At 39.1% G+C, this 19,414-nt stretch overlaps 1 protein-coding gene across 3 annotated transcripts in view; it reads right to left on the bottom strand.

Moving 5' to 3' along the window:
• Dync2h1 (dynein cytoplasmic 2 heavy chain 1) overlaps window positions 1–19,414 on the bottom strand; it is a 224,895-nt gene that overhangs the window by 142,781 nt on the left and 62,700 nt on the right. For 2 of the 3 annotated variants that reach the window (XM_075966861.1, XM_075966862.1), the window contains exons 36-44: window positions 18,976–19,091; window positions 16,474–16,673; window positions 15,241–15,505; window positions 13,497–13,704; window positions 11,805–11,934; window positions 9,608–9,763; window positions 7,661–7,920; window positions 6,004–6,250; window positions 1,087–1,238 (exon numbers count right to left, since the gene is read on the bottom strand). In XM_075966861.1, the coding sequence (XP_075822976.1) occupies window positions 1,087–1,238; window positions 6,004–6,250; window positions 7,661–7,920; window positions 9,608–9,763; window positions 11,805–11,934; window positions 13,497–13,704; window positions 15,241–15,505; window positions 16,474–16,673; window positions 18,976–19,091 (1,734 nt within the window). The remainder of the gene's footprint in view (window positions 1–1,086; window positions 1,239–6,003; window positions 6,251–7,660; window positions 7,921–9,607; window positions 9,764–11,804; window positions 11,935–13,496; window positions 13,705–15,240; window positions 15,506–16,473; window positions 16,674–18,975; window positions 19,092–19,414) is intronic. The other variant, XR_012910066.1, reaches the window with a different exon arrangement.

Here is a 19,414-nt window from a genome sequence, read left to right as displayed (position 1 = left end):
ACAAGGAAGGACAGACGAATCCCAACCCAAGCCACATGACCTAACTCCTCTTTCATCAGACTCAACTCTTTTACATTATCTCCATAAAATTAAATAATATTAGTTTCGTGATTTCTGTCACATTCTAAAAGCACTGCTCTCAGGCAAGTGGCGAGCAGGACGGTGGCTCCCAGAATCAGAAGGTAGGAACGCAGGGAAGGGCTGGGGGTGGGACAGACGAAGCTGCATCTGAACAGCAGCAAGAAGGTTTGGTGTGCCACTGGAGGTGGTAACTGTGTCCCCAGGACTGCAAGAAGAACCCTGAGTGTTTTCATCACAGTAATAAATATGCTTAAGCGAACTCAAGCACCATGCATTAGGTAACGTGTCAAAACATTCCACAGCACATCAATAAGCACTATATTAATGTCAGATTTTAAGTAAAATACACAGACCTAAAGCTGCTAGGCAGTTCTGACTCTTGAAGTTTGGGGCACAACATACAGAGTTCTATAAAAGACCTCACATACTCTAAACCACTGCCAAAGTTTGGAAATGAACCTGTAGTAATAAGAAACGGCGGGGCTGCGTCCCCAACACCCCAGCCGCCTGCTCGGCTAGCTTTTGCCCCCGAAATAACAACACACAAACTGTATTCATTCAAACACTGCTTGGCTCATTTCTACCTAGCCTCTTCTAGGCTAACTCTCGCACCTGGACTAGCCCATTTCTTATCATCTGTATAGCACCGGTCTTACCGGGAAGATTCTAGCCTAAGTCCATCCTGGGTCGGAGCTTCATAGCGTGCATCTTCCCTGGAGCGGGGAGCATGGCGTCTCTCTGAGGCATCTGCTCCGGAGCGTCTGCTCCCGAGAGGAGAGCTGTCAAGTCTGAGCTCACTTCCTCTTCCTCCCAGCGTTCTGTTCTGTTTACTCCACCTACCTATGTCCTAACCAATAAAATGGGCCAAGGCAGTTCCTTTATTAGCCAATGACCTTCCTCCATCATGAACCCGCTTGACTACTTTATTTTCTCTATTTTGAAGTATTCTTGATGAGTATCTTGAATAAAATGTAAACAAACAAAAACTGTTACTAGGATACATACTCTACGGCACAAAGACGAACAATAGACGTAAACCTGGTGGTCAGCTTGTGTCTTCCCAGCCTTCCTCCAGCTGACATGGAAGCGACAATTTGAATATTCTCCAGACCAACCCATTCTAAATTTTCATCATAAAATCCTTGGTATGTCAACACCTATATGAAAACACATGTGCACAAGTGGTTTATACTTTAGATTTCTCAAATCATATTCCAAATGCATTGGTTACTTGTCTCCTTGTCCTTACAAATTGCCTGACAAAAGCCACATTGGGCAAGTTTGTCCTACAGTTTAAGGGGACACAATCCACCCAGCAAGCCAGGCAGGGCAGCAGGAATCAGGAAACACTGACAAACTCTGCTGCCCAGATCCCTGCTCCATTTACTTGGTCAGGTTCCAAAAAAATGAAAGGCCCCACCTTCATTAACAACACTAGAAAATCCTCGCACACATACAAAGGGATTTTTTTTTGGTATGGAGATTACAAACCTTGTCTATTTGGCCATAAAGATTGACCATATCATAGAGTGTTATCTAAGTTTTGATTATTTCCAAGTACAACCATTACCCTTTAGCTAACTCACTAATTAAAGGTTGAAACATTTTAAATTTTTACATCACTGAGCTGATATTGTTCTACCCTGTACCCAATTCATGTTTTCTGAACCCTCTTCTTTTAAAATGGTTTCACTCCATTAAACAGTAAAATCCAAATACTATTATGAATCTATTAGCAATTATAAAAAATGTAAGGAGTCAGGAATACATGGAAAATATTTCAGGCTTTTCCATAACTATTTTATCATACTCTACAACTGCATACTACATGTAAACATAGAAAACTGAAAATCTACAACTCCTAATATGATGTAACCACACACAGGAAGACATCGTTTACACTGAGTGAGAACATGTGATACACAACCCTAACCCAGCCTTACACAGAAAGAGGAACTACTGTCAGAGGCAAGCACAGCCAGTCATGGAGTAAAGACACCTCCAGTGACAGCTGCAGAGTCCCCAACTGTTTTAGGTAGAGAGGGTAGGGAATAGATTTCTAAATGGAGAATGACTGACCAAGAACAAGAATTAAACATGAATTTAAATTCTAATGACATGTGCTAGGTAAAACTGGTCCAGGAAAATGGAAGCAGATGTCATATCTATAAGAAAAGCCTGGACTGCACAGAGCGGATCAAGAAGTGAGTGACCAGCTCCCCAGCTCGACAGCCAAGTCCCTAAACCCTAGGCTCTTGGACAAAAACATGGGTCCCTCCCCACCAGTCTCAGTTTCACTAGCCAGCCAGCAGGCTGAAGGTAGGCTGTTCCAACTCCCTAAGCCCCATCACCACTGCCGCAGCACTGACTGAACTCACAAAACCACACATCCCCAGAAACCTCAGTGGTTCCCTGAGACACAGACAGCAACTGCAAGAATTGAACCAAGAGGCAAAGACACTGCAACAGAACGACCTGAACATCCTAACCCAGAAGAAGCAGAAGAAAACAACTTAAATATAACTTTCTCAAGACGATAGAGAACCGGAAAAGGAAATGAAAATTCCCTTAAAGAAATGAAAGACAAACAAAAAAAATTGTAAGAAAGCAATAAACCTCTTAAAGAAAACAAAGAAAAAACAATCAAAGAGTTGAAGCAAACAGTTCAAACAACTCAAGATGTGAAGACTGACCACAAACTGAGGGAATTCTGGATATTGAAAATCTGGGTAAACGAACAAGAACTACATATGCAAGCATAACCAACAGAATACAAGAGATGGAGGAGAGAATCTCAGGAGTTGAAGATACAACTGAGGAAATAAATTCATTGGCCAAAGAAAATCTTATTAAGTCCAACAAATTCTTTACATAAAACATCCAGGAAATCTGGGACACCATGAAAAAAAACTAAAAACAAGAGGGAAAGAAGGTGAAGGCAAAATCCAACACCCCTTCATGATGAAAGTCTTAGAGAGATCAGGGATACGAGAAACGTATCTAAACATAATAAAAGCAAAATACAATACAGCAAGTTGATAGCCAATATCAAATTAAATGGAGAGAAACTCAAAGCAATTCCACTAAAATCAGGAAAAAGACAGGACTGTCCACTCTCTCCATATCTATTCAACGTTGTACTCAATGCTCTAGTTAGAGCAATAAGATATCAAAATGACATTAAGGGATACAAATTGGAAAGGAAGAAGTCAAACTTTCACTATTTGCAGATGATGATAGTATATATAAATGACCCCAAAAATTCTACCAGGGAACTCCTATAGCTGATAAACATCTTCAGTGATGTGGCAAGATACAAAATCAACTCAAAAAATCAGTAGCCCTTCTATATATAAATGGTAAAGGGGTTGAGAAAAAAATCAAAGAAACATTACTATTTACAATAGCCACAAATACATAAAATATTTTGGGGTAACGCTAACCAAAGAAGTGAAAGACTTGTGCACAAGAACTTTAAGTCTTTGAAGAAAGAAATTGAAGAATATATCAAAAAATGGAAAGAGCTTCCATGCTCTTGGATAAGTAGGATCAACATAATAAAAATGACAATCCTACCAAAAGCAATCTGCAGATTCAATACAATCCCCATGAAAATCCCAACACGATTCTTCACAGACTTGAAAAGGGCAACACTCCACTTCATATGGGAAAACAAAAAACCTAGGAAGCTCTAAACAATCCTGTACAATAAAAGAACTTCCAGAGGCATCACCATCCCTGACATCAAGCTCTAGTATAGAACTACAGCAATGAAAACAACTTGGTAGTGGCATAAAAACAGACAGGACAGCCAATGGAACTGAACTGAAGACTCTCATTTCATATACTATGAACACCTGATTTTTGACAAAGGAACTAAAATTATACAATGGAAAAAAGAAATGATGCTGACATAACTGGATGTCAACATGTAGAAAAATGCAAATAGATCCATATCTATCCCCATGCACAAAACTCAAATCCAAATGGATCAAAGACCTCAATATAAATCCAGCCACAGTGAACTACATAGAAGAGAAAGTGGGAAGTAGCCTTCAATGCATGGGCACAGTAGACCACTTCTAAAATATAACACCAAGACACTGAGAGCAACAATAAATAAATGGGACCTTCTGAAACTAAGAAGCTTCTGTAAGGCAAAGGACAAGGTCAATAAGACAAAAAGGCAGCATACTGACTGGGAAAAGATCTTCACCAATCCCATATCAGACAGAGGACAGATCTACAAACTATACAAAGAACTCAAGAAACCAGATGTTAAAATATCAAATAAACCAATTTAAAAATATAATTCAGATCTAAACAGAGAATTCTCCACAGAAGAATCTCAAATGGCTGAAAGACACTTAACTGTTCAACATCCTTAGTCATCAGGAAAATACAAATAAAAACAACTCTGAAATATCATCTTACACCTGTCAGAATGGCTAAGATCAAAAACACCAATGACAGTTTATGCTAGAGAGGATACAGAGTAGAGGGAACACTCATTTATCTCTGGTGGGAGTGTCAACTTGTACAGACACTTTGAAAATCAGTATGGCAGTTTCTCAGCAAATTGGGAATAAATCTACATCAAGACCCAGCAGTACCACTCTCGGGCATACAGCCAATCATACTACATGCTCAACTATGTTCATAGCAACATTATTCATAATAGCCAGAACCTGGAAACAACCTAGATTTCCCTCAACCAAAGAATGGATAAAGAAAATGTGGTACATTTACACAATAGAGTACTACTCAGTAGTGAAAAAACAATAACATCTTGAAATTTGCATGCAAATGGATAGAACTAAAATAAAATAAAATCCTGAGTGAGGTAACCCAGACCCAGAAACACAAGCACGGGATGTACTCACTCTTAAGTTAATATCAGATGTAAAGCAAAGGATAACTGGCCTATAGTCCATGATCCCAGAGAAGCTAGGTAACAAGAACCCTAAAAGAAACAGACATGGAGCCTCCTGGGAAAGGGAAATAGACAACAAGAACTCCTGAGAAAATTGGGAGCTTTCGGGAGAGGGGTGTGGAAGAAGAGCGCAGAGGAGAACAGGAGGGAACAGATGGTCAATATGAGAGAAGAACAAAGAGGAGAGCAAGGAAAGAGATACATTGATTAAGCGAGCCATTAAGGGGCTAGCATGAAACTGGCACTAGGGAAATTCCCAAAAGTTGACAAGGATGACCCAGCTAAGCAATAGTGGAGAGGGTGCCTGAACTGCCCTTCCCCTGTAATCAGACTGATGACTACTGTAATTGTCATCATAGAACCTTCATCCAGCAACTGATGGAAGCAGATGCAGAGATCCACATTGAAGCACCGCACCAGTCTGAGCTCCCAAAGTTCAGTCAAAGAGAGAGAGGAGTGATAATATGAGCAACTGGTCAAGACCATGATGCAGATATTCACTGAAATAGCTGACGTGAGCTCATAGGAGCACACTAACAGTCCCCCGGAATGACAGCAGGAGAACAAGCATAGGACCAAACTAGACCCTCTGAATGTGGGAGACATTTGAATGACTGGGCAAACTGTGTGGACACAGGCAGTCATACAAGGATTTATCTTTACTGCTTGAATTGGCTTTTTAGAACCCATTCTCTTTGGAGGGATACTTTGCTCAGCCTAGACATAGTGGGGAAGGCCTTGATCCTGCCTCAAAACAATGTGCTAGACTTTGTTGACTCTCCATGGGAAGCCTTCCTCTCTCTGAGAAGTGAATGGAGGTGAGGAGGGAGGGAAGGTAGAGGGACAGAGAGGAAAGGAGGGAATGGAACCTGGGATTGGTATGTAAAATAAGAAAAGATTATTTTTTAAAAAATTAATCAATTTAAAAAAGGAAAAACAAAAAGCCAACAGACAAATTACAGGCAAAAGCATCAGTTGCTGAGACTTACCTGCTGGAGGAAAGCCACCAAAGTGCTGGTCCCCCACTTATCAAGCTTGGGCAGGTTGATATCTTTTAGGTACAAAACAAGTCTTTCACAATCTTTTGGTCTGTACACTCTGCCAGTGTTTGTACTGATTACCATGCAAGTCTGGCTCAGCTTCTGCAGAAGATGCCGGGAAGTAGTCTGAGCGCTGCAGTGGACCGTGGCAATCTCCGTGGAGCGGAGCTGAGAGAAGGCATACCTGAGCAGCATCCTACGAGAGACAGGTGACATCTCAGGAGAGATGGGTGACAATGGGTGAAGTCTCACTGGGAAAATGTGTACAATAAAACACTCCTTATACTCAATATGGAATTGATATCTTTTTCTGAATTATTTCAGATTATGTTGAGAAGGAAAATAATAAATATGATACGGTTTCCATCAACACTAAAATAACTTTCTAATTTTTCTTTTTTTTTTAATTGAAAAAATTTCTGCCTCCTCCCCACCTCCCATTTCCCTCCCTCTCCCACTCCTGCCACTTCTCTCCCCCTCCCTCTCCAGTCCAAAGAGCAGTCAGGGTTCCCTGCCCTGTGGGAGTCCAAGGTCCTCCCCCCTCCATCCAGGTCTAGGAAGGATAGAGACAGAGACCCACAGTGGAGCACTGGACTGAGCTCCTAAGGCCCAAATGAGGAGCAGAAGGAGGGAGAACTTGAGCAAGGAAGTCAGGACTGCAAATTGATGCACCCACCCACTGAGACAGTGGGGCTGCTCTATTGGGAGCTCACCAAGGCCAGCGTGACTGGGACTGAAAAGGCATGGGATAAAACCGGACTCTCTGAACATGGCAGACAATGAGGGCTGATGAGAAGCCAAGGACAATGGCACTGGGTTTTGATCCTACTGCATGCACTGGCTTTGTGGGAGCCTAGCCTGTTTGGATGATAACTTTCTAATTTTTAAAGTGGGGGTGTATTTTAAAATAATCCTAGAATTCTTGAAGACCTCATAAGTTCAGTTTTACAAAGTATGTAGAATATATTAGTTTTGTTCCCCCATAGTTCACGGAAGGACTTTAAGTTCCCCAAGAGTTTTGTTTCATTAACTACCCTGATTGTATATATGTAAAACTGATAATTCAAGTTTACTCCTAAAACATAAGTGAAGCAGGCACTAAACACAAGTGAACTACATTGAGCTAGACACTATTTTTAATAAGCGCAGACTCACCTGGTAAATTCATGGCCTACGCACACAGTAAGGTGTAAGTATGTATACAGGATTTAATTTTTGTGACTCTATGTACAAAATATTTTTAAAAGTTTCTTTTTTTCTTTTTTTGTTCTTTTGTTTTGTTTTGTTTTTTGAGACAGTATTTCTCTGTAGCTTTGGAGCCTGGCCTGGAACTCACAGAGATCCGCCTGCCTCTATCTCACGAATGCTGGACTTTAAAGGCGTGTGCCACCACCCCCCAGGTAGACAGTATTTTCTAAGCCCACACAAACTGGCAGAGAAAATGACCCTTCTCTGCAGTGATTTTTTTAAATAGGAGGTAAGAGTAAGTGCCCTCTATAAAAATGTCAGTGCTTTGTAACCAAAAGAAACATAGTGTGCTCTTTTTAAATCCTTGAGGAGAAGAAGGCAAATTCACAGTTTATATTTTTGAAGACATCTTTCTTACCCTTTGCCACATCCCTCTGGTCCTACGAGAATAAATGGCTGTTTAGTATCAGAACTCAGCCAAGGCTTGAAATAATCTAGACCTCGCTGCATGTCAGGGGTCTGGATGACAGGGAGGGAATGGCCACTGCTGAAGGCATCAGCTGTCAGGCTCTCTGGCTTCTTAAGCACGTAGGATGCTAACTGTCCTCGATCCATGTCATAGTAGGTGTCCATTGGTCTGTGAGGGTCTGGAGGGGACTCCCGGGCCCAGTTAAAGACCTTAAGAGGAAACATTGTAACAAGGAGTTTTACATATTCTTAACAGTGGATAACTGTTCGATACATCAAAGTGAATATCTCCACAGTAAATCACCTCATTAAGTAAGTTTATATACATGCCACTTCTAAGGAAATTTTAAAATTAAAATAGTATTTTACCTATTTTAATAAATATAAAATTTATTATATTATAATATTTTATTTTATAAAAATAAATAGTAAAATAAATATATATATAAAGATGTCAATTTGATAGAAATTTATAGATCAAGTTATAAAACATATCCAAGTTTTAATAGCATTCTTACAAATTGCAGACTTTAGGAATGCTAACGCCCTTTATTTCCAACATTTCCCAGAACTGACTTCAGCTACACCCACAGTACTCAATGGGTTATTCTGCTCCGTGATACTGAAAGCTGTTGTCTGTTCCTAAGAGTATTTCAGAGCAACGGACAGGAGGGTGCTGGACAGTACGTGAGAGGGAAGGGGACACATACAACTACAGAAAAGCTAACGGGACAGAGAGAACAGCTAATGAAGGTATTAAGCAACAGTGAATGGAACACTGTGTTAGTCTTATTTAATCATTCCAAGGGGGAAAAGTCCCTTGTGGGTCCCCAGAGATGGGTAAGAGCACTGGCTTGATGGAGGAAGGTCATTGGCTAATAAAGGAACTGCCTTGGCCCTTTTTTATTGGTTAGGACATAGGTAGGTGGAGTAAACAGAACAGAATGCCGGGAGGAAGAGGAAGTGAGGTCAGACTTGACAGCTCTCCTCTTGGGAGCAGACGCCTCAGCAGAGACGCCATGCCCCGATCCCGGGCAGACACACACGATGAAGCTCTGACCTAGAATCTTCCCGGTAAGACCGGTGCTCACAGATTATTAGAGATGGGTTGATTGGGATATCAGAATTAGCCAGTAAGGGCTAGAGCTAAGGGCCAAGCAGTGATTAAAAGAATACAGTGTCTGTGTTATTATTTCGGGGTATAAGCTAGCCGAGCAGGCGTCTGGGGTGTTGGGGACGCAGCCCCGCCGCTCATATTACTACACTGGCTGCTCCTCCAGGAGACCCAACTTTAATTCTCAGCACTCACAATCATCATAACTCTATTTCCAGTTTCTGAGGATCCAACACCGTATTCTAGCCTCCACAGGCCCAGGTATGTACATGGTGTACAGACATACAGTCAGAAAAACATCCACACACAAAAAAAAAGAAAAAAGAAAACAAAAGACCCTTATGATATAAAGAAAAATGCCTTTCTAACCAACTGGCTCAATTATAATCTAACATTATTAGAGAATTAGAAATATTCCAGCACTTCTAAGTGCTAACACTAAATAAAAATTTTAAAAGATTATTTAAAGCTAAATGAGATATTGGAATATATTAATAATGTTAAGTAGATTCAAGCCTAACTTAAACTTTTATGTCCCAAGCCTTAGCCTATTACAGAATACCATAAAAATTTAAGACTATCAGAAACCCTCAGTTTGATACACAGAACCATGTTTACATATGTTATATGCATGTAGACCTATATAGATACATATGTCCTGTTAGTCTAACAAATGCATAAATTCATAACTAGAAAGTTTTCACACCTTTGAATTGTATCACTGTGTGTTGAGACCTAAGGGTCAAGAAGAGCTGAAGACTATGGTTGGAAAATGCTCCTTACCTCCTTGGTGAATTCCAAACGCGATTTCATGTTTAGATTTCCACCCAGGCCTCGTATGAGATTAATAATAAATTGGTCATGATCTCTGCATCCATGGAGGTGGGACAAACCATTCATCACAGTACCAACCAAACTTGTTTCTACCACATAGTCATTCTGTCGATTAAAATTCACAGAACCAAGGCAGGAAAAACAGATATTAACCAGCAAACGCAAAACCAGACAAATCGACACAGATCACTGCCAAACAACCTTTGAATTCATCTCCCTCATTTCTAAAAAAGTATGGATGTTATTCAGATTACATATATACTTTGAAAATACAAAAATAAATGTAAAGGTAATTATGTACTTTGAACTATAAATGCTAAAATTCTCAAATAATTACATGACATATATCCTCAGACTGAAGAATATACATATACATTTTTAAAACTTCAGAGAACAGCTAAGGTGTGGTTCACCTCTGAGATGCCAGCCAGTTTCATGTTTTGAGGCCTGTCTCTGAACTCTAACACTGCTGTATAGGTACAATCTTTAACAGGCGACATCCAGTTGGTGGGAGTCAGTCCTAGGTGACCCTTCATTCACATTTACAGCCACCCTGGCTCTGGCTGTTTTCTCTGCTTCCTTTTGCCACCAACATGAGGCATGGTGATGCAAGGAGTCCCAGGTCCAGCAGGCAGTCTGCCTCTGGCATCTTTTCCCCCAGACAGTTTATGTCACTAAAGTGAGAACTACAGAGCCTAGCAGTGCTGATGCCATGAGATCTGTCACCTGACTGAGTCAGTGTCTGTGTGAACGCTTGTCTAGGGTGTGCTACTAGACAGAACAGACTTCAGCATCTCAGCACCAGACCACTGCCTGTGTGAACGCTTGAATTAGGGTGTGCTACTAGACAGAACAGACTTCAGCATCTCAGCACCAGACCACTGCCTGTGTGAACGCTTGAATTAGGGTGTGCTACTAGACAGAACAGACTTCAGCATCTCAGCACCAGACCACTGCCTGTGTGAACGCTTGTCTAGGGTGTGCTACTAGACAGAACAGACTTCAGCATCTCAGCACCAGACCACTGCCTGCTCACTCTTCTTAACAAGCTTGCTCTGGGGACTCACAATGGGGCATGACAGGTTTGGTCCCTGCCCTTGAGGAACTTGCAGGTGAGTGCAGACAGAGACTAAAATGGTGGGTGAGTGTTAGGATGAAAGCAAGGAAGGGAGACACCTTCCTCAGACTGCAGGAGCAGGAAACCCTTCCTTTTCTAATGACTGGAGAAACTAATTAATCTGCAACATTTTAATACTCATTTCAATTTCTCCCACTTTCATCTGTACAAAAGCAGAAAAACAAACATAAAATGATTAAAAACAATAGCAATTTTTCAATTTTATGTATTTTGATCAATATGAAAAAACTAAAACTTTGGATCAAGCTCAAATTAATATTCATGTGACTTTAAAGAAATTGCTGCTTTTTAATTTCTGTTTAATAAATATGTTTGTTTTCACAAAATTAATAACATGAAAGGAAAACCATATACTTTTTAAAATTCATGTATGTGTGGAAGCCCCCTGCAATCTTCTACTCACGCTTCATGGTAAAGCACTCCAACAGAGCAGTATCCCGCCATGCTGCTGGATGGTGACAATGTGTTTAGGTAGCATTCATGACCCAGAGACACCTTTCTCTAGGAAGGTATGATCTTACTAGCTTTCGTCTCAATCCTCAAGTATTAGACTTCACAAATTTAGATGTCCATTTTTATTGTATCAATTTCAAATATTACTATAAGTAACTCACTGTCTCTTCTGTGTTTTAGTATTAGCTTAGTAACGCCTTTAACATATTAAACATATTTAACATATCATACACGTGATACAATGTGATTCTCACAGTTTCAGAGCCATTAGTTATCCACATTAGGGAAGCAAAGCAGAGCAATTATGAATAGTAAAATGAGACAAGATGGTTTCCCACCAAGAAAAAGACAGTCTAGTACTCAAGCTTTTTAGGTAATGAAGGCGTCTTAAGACTAGCTAATGTATGTAATGTAAGAGGACAGGAAAGGACAGCAGCGACGGCGTCCACTCTGCACTCCGGTCCCCGCAGAGCTCTACAGAAGGCAGGACACACAAGCACAATTCCCAACTATCCATCCCATCTCACTGCTCATCTAATACCTTGGCCAGCTCACCTGCTTTAAAACCCACTGCAAAGCTTTTGAAAAATAATCTCCAATCCAGTTCTCAAGGTTACTTCTGTACTCAGCAGGCTGATTCCTCAACCAAGATTTTATCAGAGAATTTAGATCTGTCTCTTCATCACTACAAGGGTTAACACAAACATGCCAGTTATTCAGGAAGAAATTGCCAACTGACTTCAAACTAACTCCTGTCTATCAAGCACCCATCTGTCAGCACAGAAAGCCAGCACTGGTGTGTGTGCGTGTACGTGTGTGTGTGCGGATCTGTGTGTGCTGGAGAATACTAGCAGTATTCTAGACCCTACTTAAAAGTTCTCTTTGGCCCATGGATAAATGCTTAGCAACATCAGGAGACACAGCAACCTAAGAGTTAATATATATTGTAATAAAATCACATATTCATTGTACCTCATACAACCAATATCTGGGCCACCAACAGCTCACAGCCCTCTGCAGCAGTATGTGATCTCCTGCTAAATAGACACAGCACCCTCACAAGGTCTGTACCTTTTGATGCTCCATAAATGGCAGGCTCACTCTTGTACAGTCTTTCTACTATGTTTAAATCAATGTAAAATACACAATAAATATTCAATAAAAATTTTTAAATTTACCTGTAAACTTACCTTTTATAATATTGTTATAAGATTGCAACACTGAATAAATGATAAATTTACACATATATTACAATGAAACTATATACCTAAAGTAATATTATTTTAATAATTTACTCTAATATCAACTGAAGTTTATAATTAGTTAAATATAAATGTCTCTTAGAATACTTAGTGAAATAAGCAGTTAAATAATTTGAAGATATAATCTCAACCCAAGTGATTACAGCAATGTGCCATTCACAACATATGAAATATAGGCATAATAAATAAGAAATTCTAAACATTTTCTTTTGAAACCCAGTTCTTTCTTTTTTGATTTATTTACTTTTATTTTATATGCCTGCAGGTACACCTGTGTGAGAATGTATCTTGGAGTTACAGAGCTGAGTTGTAGGTGGGTGCTAGGAATTGAACCCGGGTCCTCTGGAAGAACAGTTAGTGCCCATAACCATTGAGTCATCTCTCCAGCCTGGAATTATAAATATTTTTGCCAAACTATTACTCATTTGGGAAAATGAAACCGGTCCAGATGTCCACGTTCTGGTCCTTGACCGACTCAATATGTGACACCTAGAACCATTTAATACTACTCATCTGTGCTTCTCAAGCCTCTTCTCAGTCCACTGGAAAAGTAAGAAATTATGCAGGAAAGAGGTTGGCATGCTGGAAAATACAAAGGCTTTGCTACAGGACCTATTACACCTGAATTAGTCCTAACCTCTTTTGAATTTATAACTCAGTAACTAAGATGTGCTACTGGGGTTTAAATGCTATGTACTAGTACTTATTTAGTATGCTTACATCAGTGAATTCAATCATAGTATTGAAAAATTTTAAAGGAAATTAAGTACTTTCTATTCTCTTAAAGAAAATAATGCTTGACCGAATTGCTAAAAGAATTAATATATAATAAAACAAACTCTAAATCAATTAAAATCTAAGCAAAAACAGTTAATCATAGATGCAATCAACATGTATACATTATTCATTATATTCTTAACTTAGTTATGAAATCAAAATGGTAATCAAAAAATAATCTGGTATATAGAAATGATCTGTGACTTACCTAAGAAATATCATTCCCATTCTAGATATTGTGGCCGGTGAGGCACAGCTTAAATCATGAGTTTCAAATACAAAGTTAACATTTGGGCCAAACTGAATCCTTTCTCCACTTGGCATAGTGAGTAGCCGATTATCATCCAGAACGGAATTCAGAGATTCTATCCACTCAGGATCAATGTCACCATCACAAATTATCCATGAGCTGACTTCTATTTCCAAGTCACAAGAATGAAGACTTTAAAAAATACACACACACACACACACACACTGCCGTGCACTGCGCACACAGATATGCCAACAGCTACATAAGGAATAATAAAGTAACTTTCATTACTCATGACTAATTTCCATCTTAATATAAAGAGCAGAGTTGAGCAAGCTGCAGTGTCATGGATACAACGCTACATGTGTGCTAGAAAAACTGTGGGTAATCTCATCTCCACTGCCCAAAGCTCACCTACAACCCCTAAGATACTATTTTGGCCTCTAACCATACAGATTGAATTCACAATATTCCTTAAAACATAGTGTGTAAGGTGGATATTCCTATTCCAATAAGATACCTCTAAAATAATCTCCCAAACTATATGTTTGGTCAAACCAGGAGAATATATGAATGTTTGCTACATAATGCCTCTTTGAGAAATACAGGAAACTTAACTTTCATGAGAAAACCCTGACTACTGCCATGGTTTCAGTGTTTCAAGGACGACCCAAGACAGGAAGCGCAGCAGCCAGGCCGCACACACAGTGCCTGCAGTCTTTGCAAGAGCAGACACATTGTACCCATCCTTTCTAAAATCAGAGTGCTTCAAACTCTCCTGGGACCTTTGAAACAAAGAAGGAAAGTCATCAACAGTGTGAGAAAGGGTAGTATGTGTCTTAATTTAAAGTAGTATTACAAGAAAAATGAAGAAACTGCTTTGGAAAGCCCTCCACTGGCATCAAGTTCTGAGTAATTTACCAATTGCCTTACTTGAAAAATTACTAATTAAGGCTTGGCAAAAGTAGTCTATAGAGATTCGGGTCAAAAATTGTCTTTAAAGTCATGTCAGGTCAAGCGAAGACGCACAAGCCAGTACTCTGGAGGCAAAGGCAAGCAGATTTCATGAATTCTAGGCCAGTCTGGATTACAGAGCAAGTTCCAGGCCAAGGCTACAATAGTGAGATTCTGTCGCAAAAATAAAAAATGAAAATGAAAAACAAAACAAACAACTAAGCTGAGAAAATTTAGACCAAGAAGTAACTGAACTTTTTCACCATTTCAAATTGCAAAATAACTCAGAATTCACACTGACAACTTAATGATGTTCAAATACATTAATTACATTAACAAGGCATATGTCAACTAATTCATCAAAGATTTTATACGCATTTAGCAAATTAGTTATGAATTATATTTTAATCAAGTTGCTCTGAATTTTGATAATATTAAAAGTTGCTATCAAGTAGTAAGTCAAAAGACAGCATGACCCAAGCATGGTTGGTGGCGGGCACCTGTAATCCTAGCATTTGTAAGGCTAAACTATCAGGAGGACCGAGGACCATGGGTTCCAGACCAGCCTGGGCTGCGGAGTGAGACTTTATCTCAACAAAACAACAATAAAAAAAGAGTAAAGCTGCTAAAATATCAAAAGAACATCATTATAAAGTGTGTTAAATCACACATATGACAATAAGAACATTATAAACATATTACATTATTCTCTAGGTGTTATTAGGTAAAGAATTAGACAGTGACCAACCTTGAGGCTCACGAACTACTTGGCGAGCACTATTTGTCAAAACACCATCCGACCACTCTCTTGTGTCCATGTCAATATGTCCTAGTAACTGGTGTCTGGGCATAGCTTTGGGATTCATAGTGTACTGTTTTACTACTTTGCCAGTTTTACAAAGTGCAGCCCTTAACATTCTCCAAAGGGTAGACTTGCCAGCACCACTTGGGCCAACAATAACAACTCCTGTCCTCTGGCGCAGCTGTTCGTACAACTCCAGAGCCTTCTTCATCTGAGGAAAGAAATGGGTTCACGTGTAATCCACGTTCAGTCACACTCAGCTCGACTGTCACTCCGCAAACACCTTTCTACTGTAAATGTAAATTAAGTCTGACTTCTCCACTGGAAAAGAAAACCTCAAGTAGACCACTAGCTAAATAAATTGGAACACATTTCCAATGTGATCTTTAAGTTCAATATCTGTCTTTTAAAGAGGGTGCTTGGCATGAAGTTGAAAACATACACTTTTTATTTTGTTTAGTCATTTATTCATTCAAATACATGATTTCCCTCAGTTACAATTCATATTCTACTCAACAAAAATTGAAGGGAAATGTTCATTTTAATAACAATTTGTGCCATATAAAGAAGCTCTGTTAGGGGCTGGAGAAATGGCTCAGTGGTTAAGAGCACTGGCTACTCTTCCAGAGGTCCTGAGTTCAATTCCCAGCAACCACATGATGGTTCACAACCATCTGTAATAAGATCTGGCTCCCTCTTTTGGCGTGCAGTCTTACATGGAGGCAGAACGTTGTAAACATAATAAATAAATAAATCTTTAAAAAAAGAAGCTCTGTTAGAAGAATTCCTACTAATAAATTATCAAAGTGCAACTAAATCACATGTAATCAATAAGGAAAAGTTCATATGACCCTTCTACCCATCTATCACATACAACTCGCTGGGATGGGCAGGAACCAGAAATAAAACGTTGAGCAAAAACATACATAGATGCTGTCTTTCCTGAAGATTCCTATCTGGTGGAGAGTTAATACATCCTTAACATTAAACATGCATTGAGAACAGAAGCAATGACAAACAGAGCAAGGGTCCCTAATCAGAACTTCAAGACCTAAGAAGCATCCTGGAGTGAGATTAAAGTTGAAAGACAAAAAATAACTGAAAGATGGCTGATAATGACTGTAAATCAGAATAAACTAGGAACAGGCAATAATCTATGAAAAATGTCCCTGATGTTACCTGACTGGGTATGACTTCATAATTGGCCTCTTCGAAGACCTGCTTTAACGCAGCACTCAGTTCGCTGTATTCCACTTCTTTAAAGTCAACTCCAGGGAAGACATCCTTGATCAGTGCATCAAACCGGGTGCAATCAGCAAATGTGAATTTTGACATTGTATTAAGCCTCAGTGCTTGTACCACAATATGATTTTCATTAACTATAGAAAAAGTTTTATTTTAAAATTATTTTTATTCACAATTCAATGGTGATAAAACATTTTAAATAAGATAGAGCCTTGATATCATTACTAATTATTAAACAGCATGTTAGACACATTTAAAAACAGTAAATCATAACTACTACGCTTCCTTTTCTATGTTTTAACTGCCAAGAAATAAATTCTGATATACTGGGATTTGAATTATACCAGACATTCATACTAAAAACCATAATTTTCATGTACATGATTTCCATTTGGATAATACTTTCCCTTTTATGTAGTAGGATCCTCTTATGGTCAAGTAGTTTAAAAATGATTCCTATTATTTTCTTAGTTTTACATACAAGAGTATTAAGTTTCTAAGACAATGACGTGGGAATAAATACTATAATTAGCATTCCACTTTAGCTAGCAGTTCTCAACCTATAGGTCACAACTCCTTTGTGATGGTCAAACAACCCTATAACAGGGGCTAGCTAAGACCATCAGAAAACACAAATATTTATATTACAATTTATAATAGTAGCAAAATTACAGTTATGAAGTGGTAACAAAAAATTTTTTTATGGTTGAGGCTCAGCACAACATGAGGAATTGTATTAAAGGGCCACAGTACTGAGAAGGTTGAGAACCACTGCTTTAAGCAGTGGTCTTTAATTACTCTTTAGCTAACTGGCTCAAAAAAAACATTTTTTAGCTAAGTGCAAACGCTCACATTATTAGCAGATTCTTAGTTTTAAGGCTATTCTAGACTAAGCAATAAAACACAGGAAGGCAAAGATACTGTATCTGTGTTTCCTGGCATCTCCCCTACCCTGGCTGACTATCAGTAAGTAGACAGGAAGAAGAGTGGCAGTCCCTGAGTTTATTTCAAGCACTGAACTCATAGTCACTTGTATTTACTACATATGAATTTTGAATATTTCTTCAAAACCATCAAAAATAGAAGCTATTTAAGATCTTCACAAAACAACTGTCTACATTTAATAAGTCAATCTAGTGACAGAGATCAAGTAACTGCTTTTTTGAAGACATGAACCTTCAGCACAAACAAGTAATTTTATATCATCCTTTTCCTATGATCATACTGGAAGTCTTTCTTCAAGCTGAAGTTTTTCATCTAGTACTTTCTGTCGAGCTGGATCAGGACAGAAATTGCTTAAATTTGTTTTTATTGTAAAATACTTTTTTTTCTCCTTCAACTATGATTGATAGTTTTGTAACTTAATTTTTAATAGCAACCTGGAAAACATGAAAATTCAGCCTCTCTGGAAGGCAAATATCCATGGACACACGGTCATTCATTCCGCGCGGACGGAGAAGAGCAAGAGCTTTCCATGAGCCAAGTGTGGTCTGAGTTCGTGCTGATGTGCAGAACTCAGCTATCCAGGACCAGGAAAGGAAAAAACCTTTAAAGAATCCGCAGTGGTGCAGCCACTGCCCAGGGTTGAGAGGCAGAGATTAATCTCCGCACCTCACTTTGACAAGATTTACAGCCAAAAAGCAGAGAACAGGGGAGAATATCAGTTTTACAGTACAGAAGGCTAGCCAGCATCACCTTCACCAAGGGAAGAAAGCCAGCATCACACACCACGCACCTCACGACAGTAAATGACAAACAGCCTGCTTCTTCCTCCTCCTTCCCACTCAGAGCCTCATCCAATCGCATATACTCCTTTGTCTATTGGCCAGAAAAACACCATGGTGTGTTTCCAACATCTCTGCTAAAAGAGGCTCATGCTCCACAAACACTGAACCCTCGTAGAAACTTTGAAGGTGGTTTTTTACAGTCTGGGGATGAACAAGCCACTCGGAGTTGCTTTCTTTGATGTTGGGGTTGGGTTTGCTTTATTTTGATGCAAGATCTCATCATGTTTCCCAGACTGGCCTAGAACCGAGTCTTCCTGCCTGAGCTTCCTCAATTCTGAGACTATAGCATATGTCAGAGCCTCCGAGTCCATGAACATCAATTTTGAAAGCAAGGGCATTTGATTATTCTTTTACACATTACTACTACTTTATATAAATCAACCCCTGAATTTTCTTGTAGGACATTAGGTTAAAATTAGAAAAAAAATCAGAATAATTTATAAACTTTAAGTTAAAAAGAATACAGAAAAACTGCTCAATTAATTGATATAAGTACATCACACTACTGTAAGATGTTAAAAATAGAGAAATCTAGACAAGGTTTACAAAAATTTTCTACATGGTATCTGCAACCTTTCTGTAATATAAACTATTCTAAATCAAAGCATATTTTTAAAATTCAGTACTTTAACTAGATAATTAATCATACCACCTTGTTTTGTGCCATTTTTCTTCAGCTGTCTCAGAAGATTCCCACTCCCTCTGAGAACGGTCTTCAGAGCTCTCAAGCCCCAATCATAATGCTGCTGGGGTGTCAAAAGTTCCCTGAAGCAAAGATGGCCAAAAGGTTAACTCTGCAAGAAATTACTTTTAGCACCACTCCAAAGAAATGTAGACTGAGTTGTAGAAATTAATACTAGAATTTCATTAATCGACACAAGAAAATCAATCACACAAGATAATCACTCCAGGAAGCAGATGAAGGGAGAATCACAAGGAACAAGGTAAACCTGTCATGAAGAGTCAAGGGCAAGCAGCTATTCCTGTCCTCACAAAAGCTTCCATTGCCCAGCCTACCCCCCCTCTTTACAACCTTGGTTCTCTTATGATCCACTAAATGATATGCACTAGAATTCTGGGTTGCCTAG

The sequence above is a fragment of the Microtus pennsylvanicus genome, chromosome 3 (genome assembly GCF_037038515.1).
Source record: "Microtus pennsylvanicus isolate mMicPen1 chromosome 3, mMicPen1.hap1, whole genome shotgun sequence".
Classification (NCBI taxonomy): domain Eukaryota; kingdom Metazoa; phylum Chordata; class Mammalia; order Rodentia; family Cricetidae; genus Microtus; species Microtus pennsylvanicus.
This window is presented reverse-complemented; position numbering and strand designations above follow the sequence as displayed.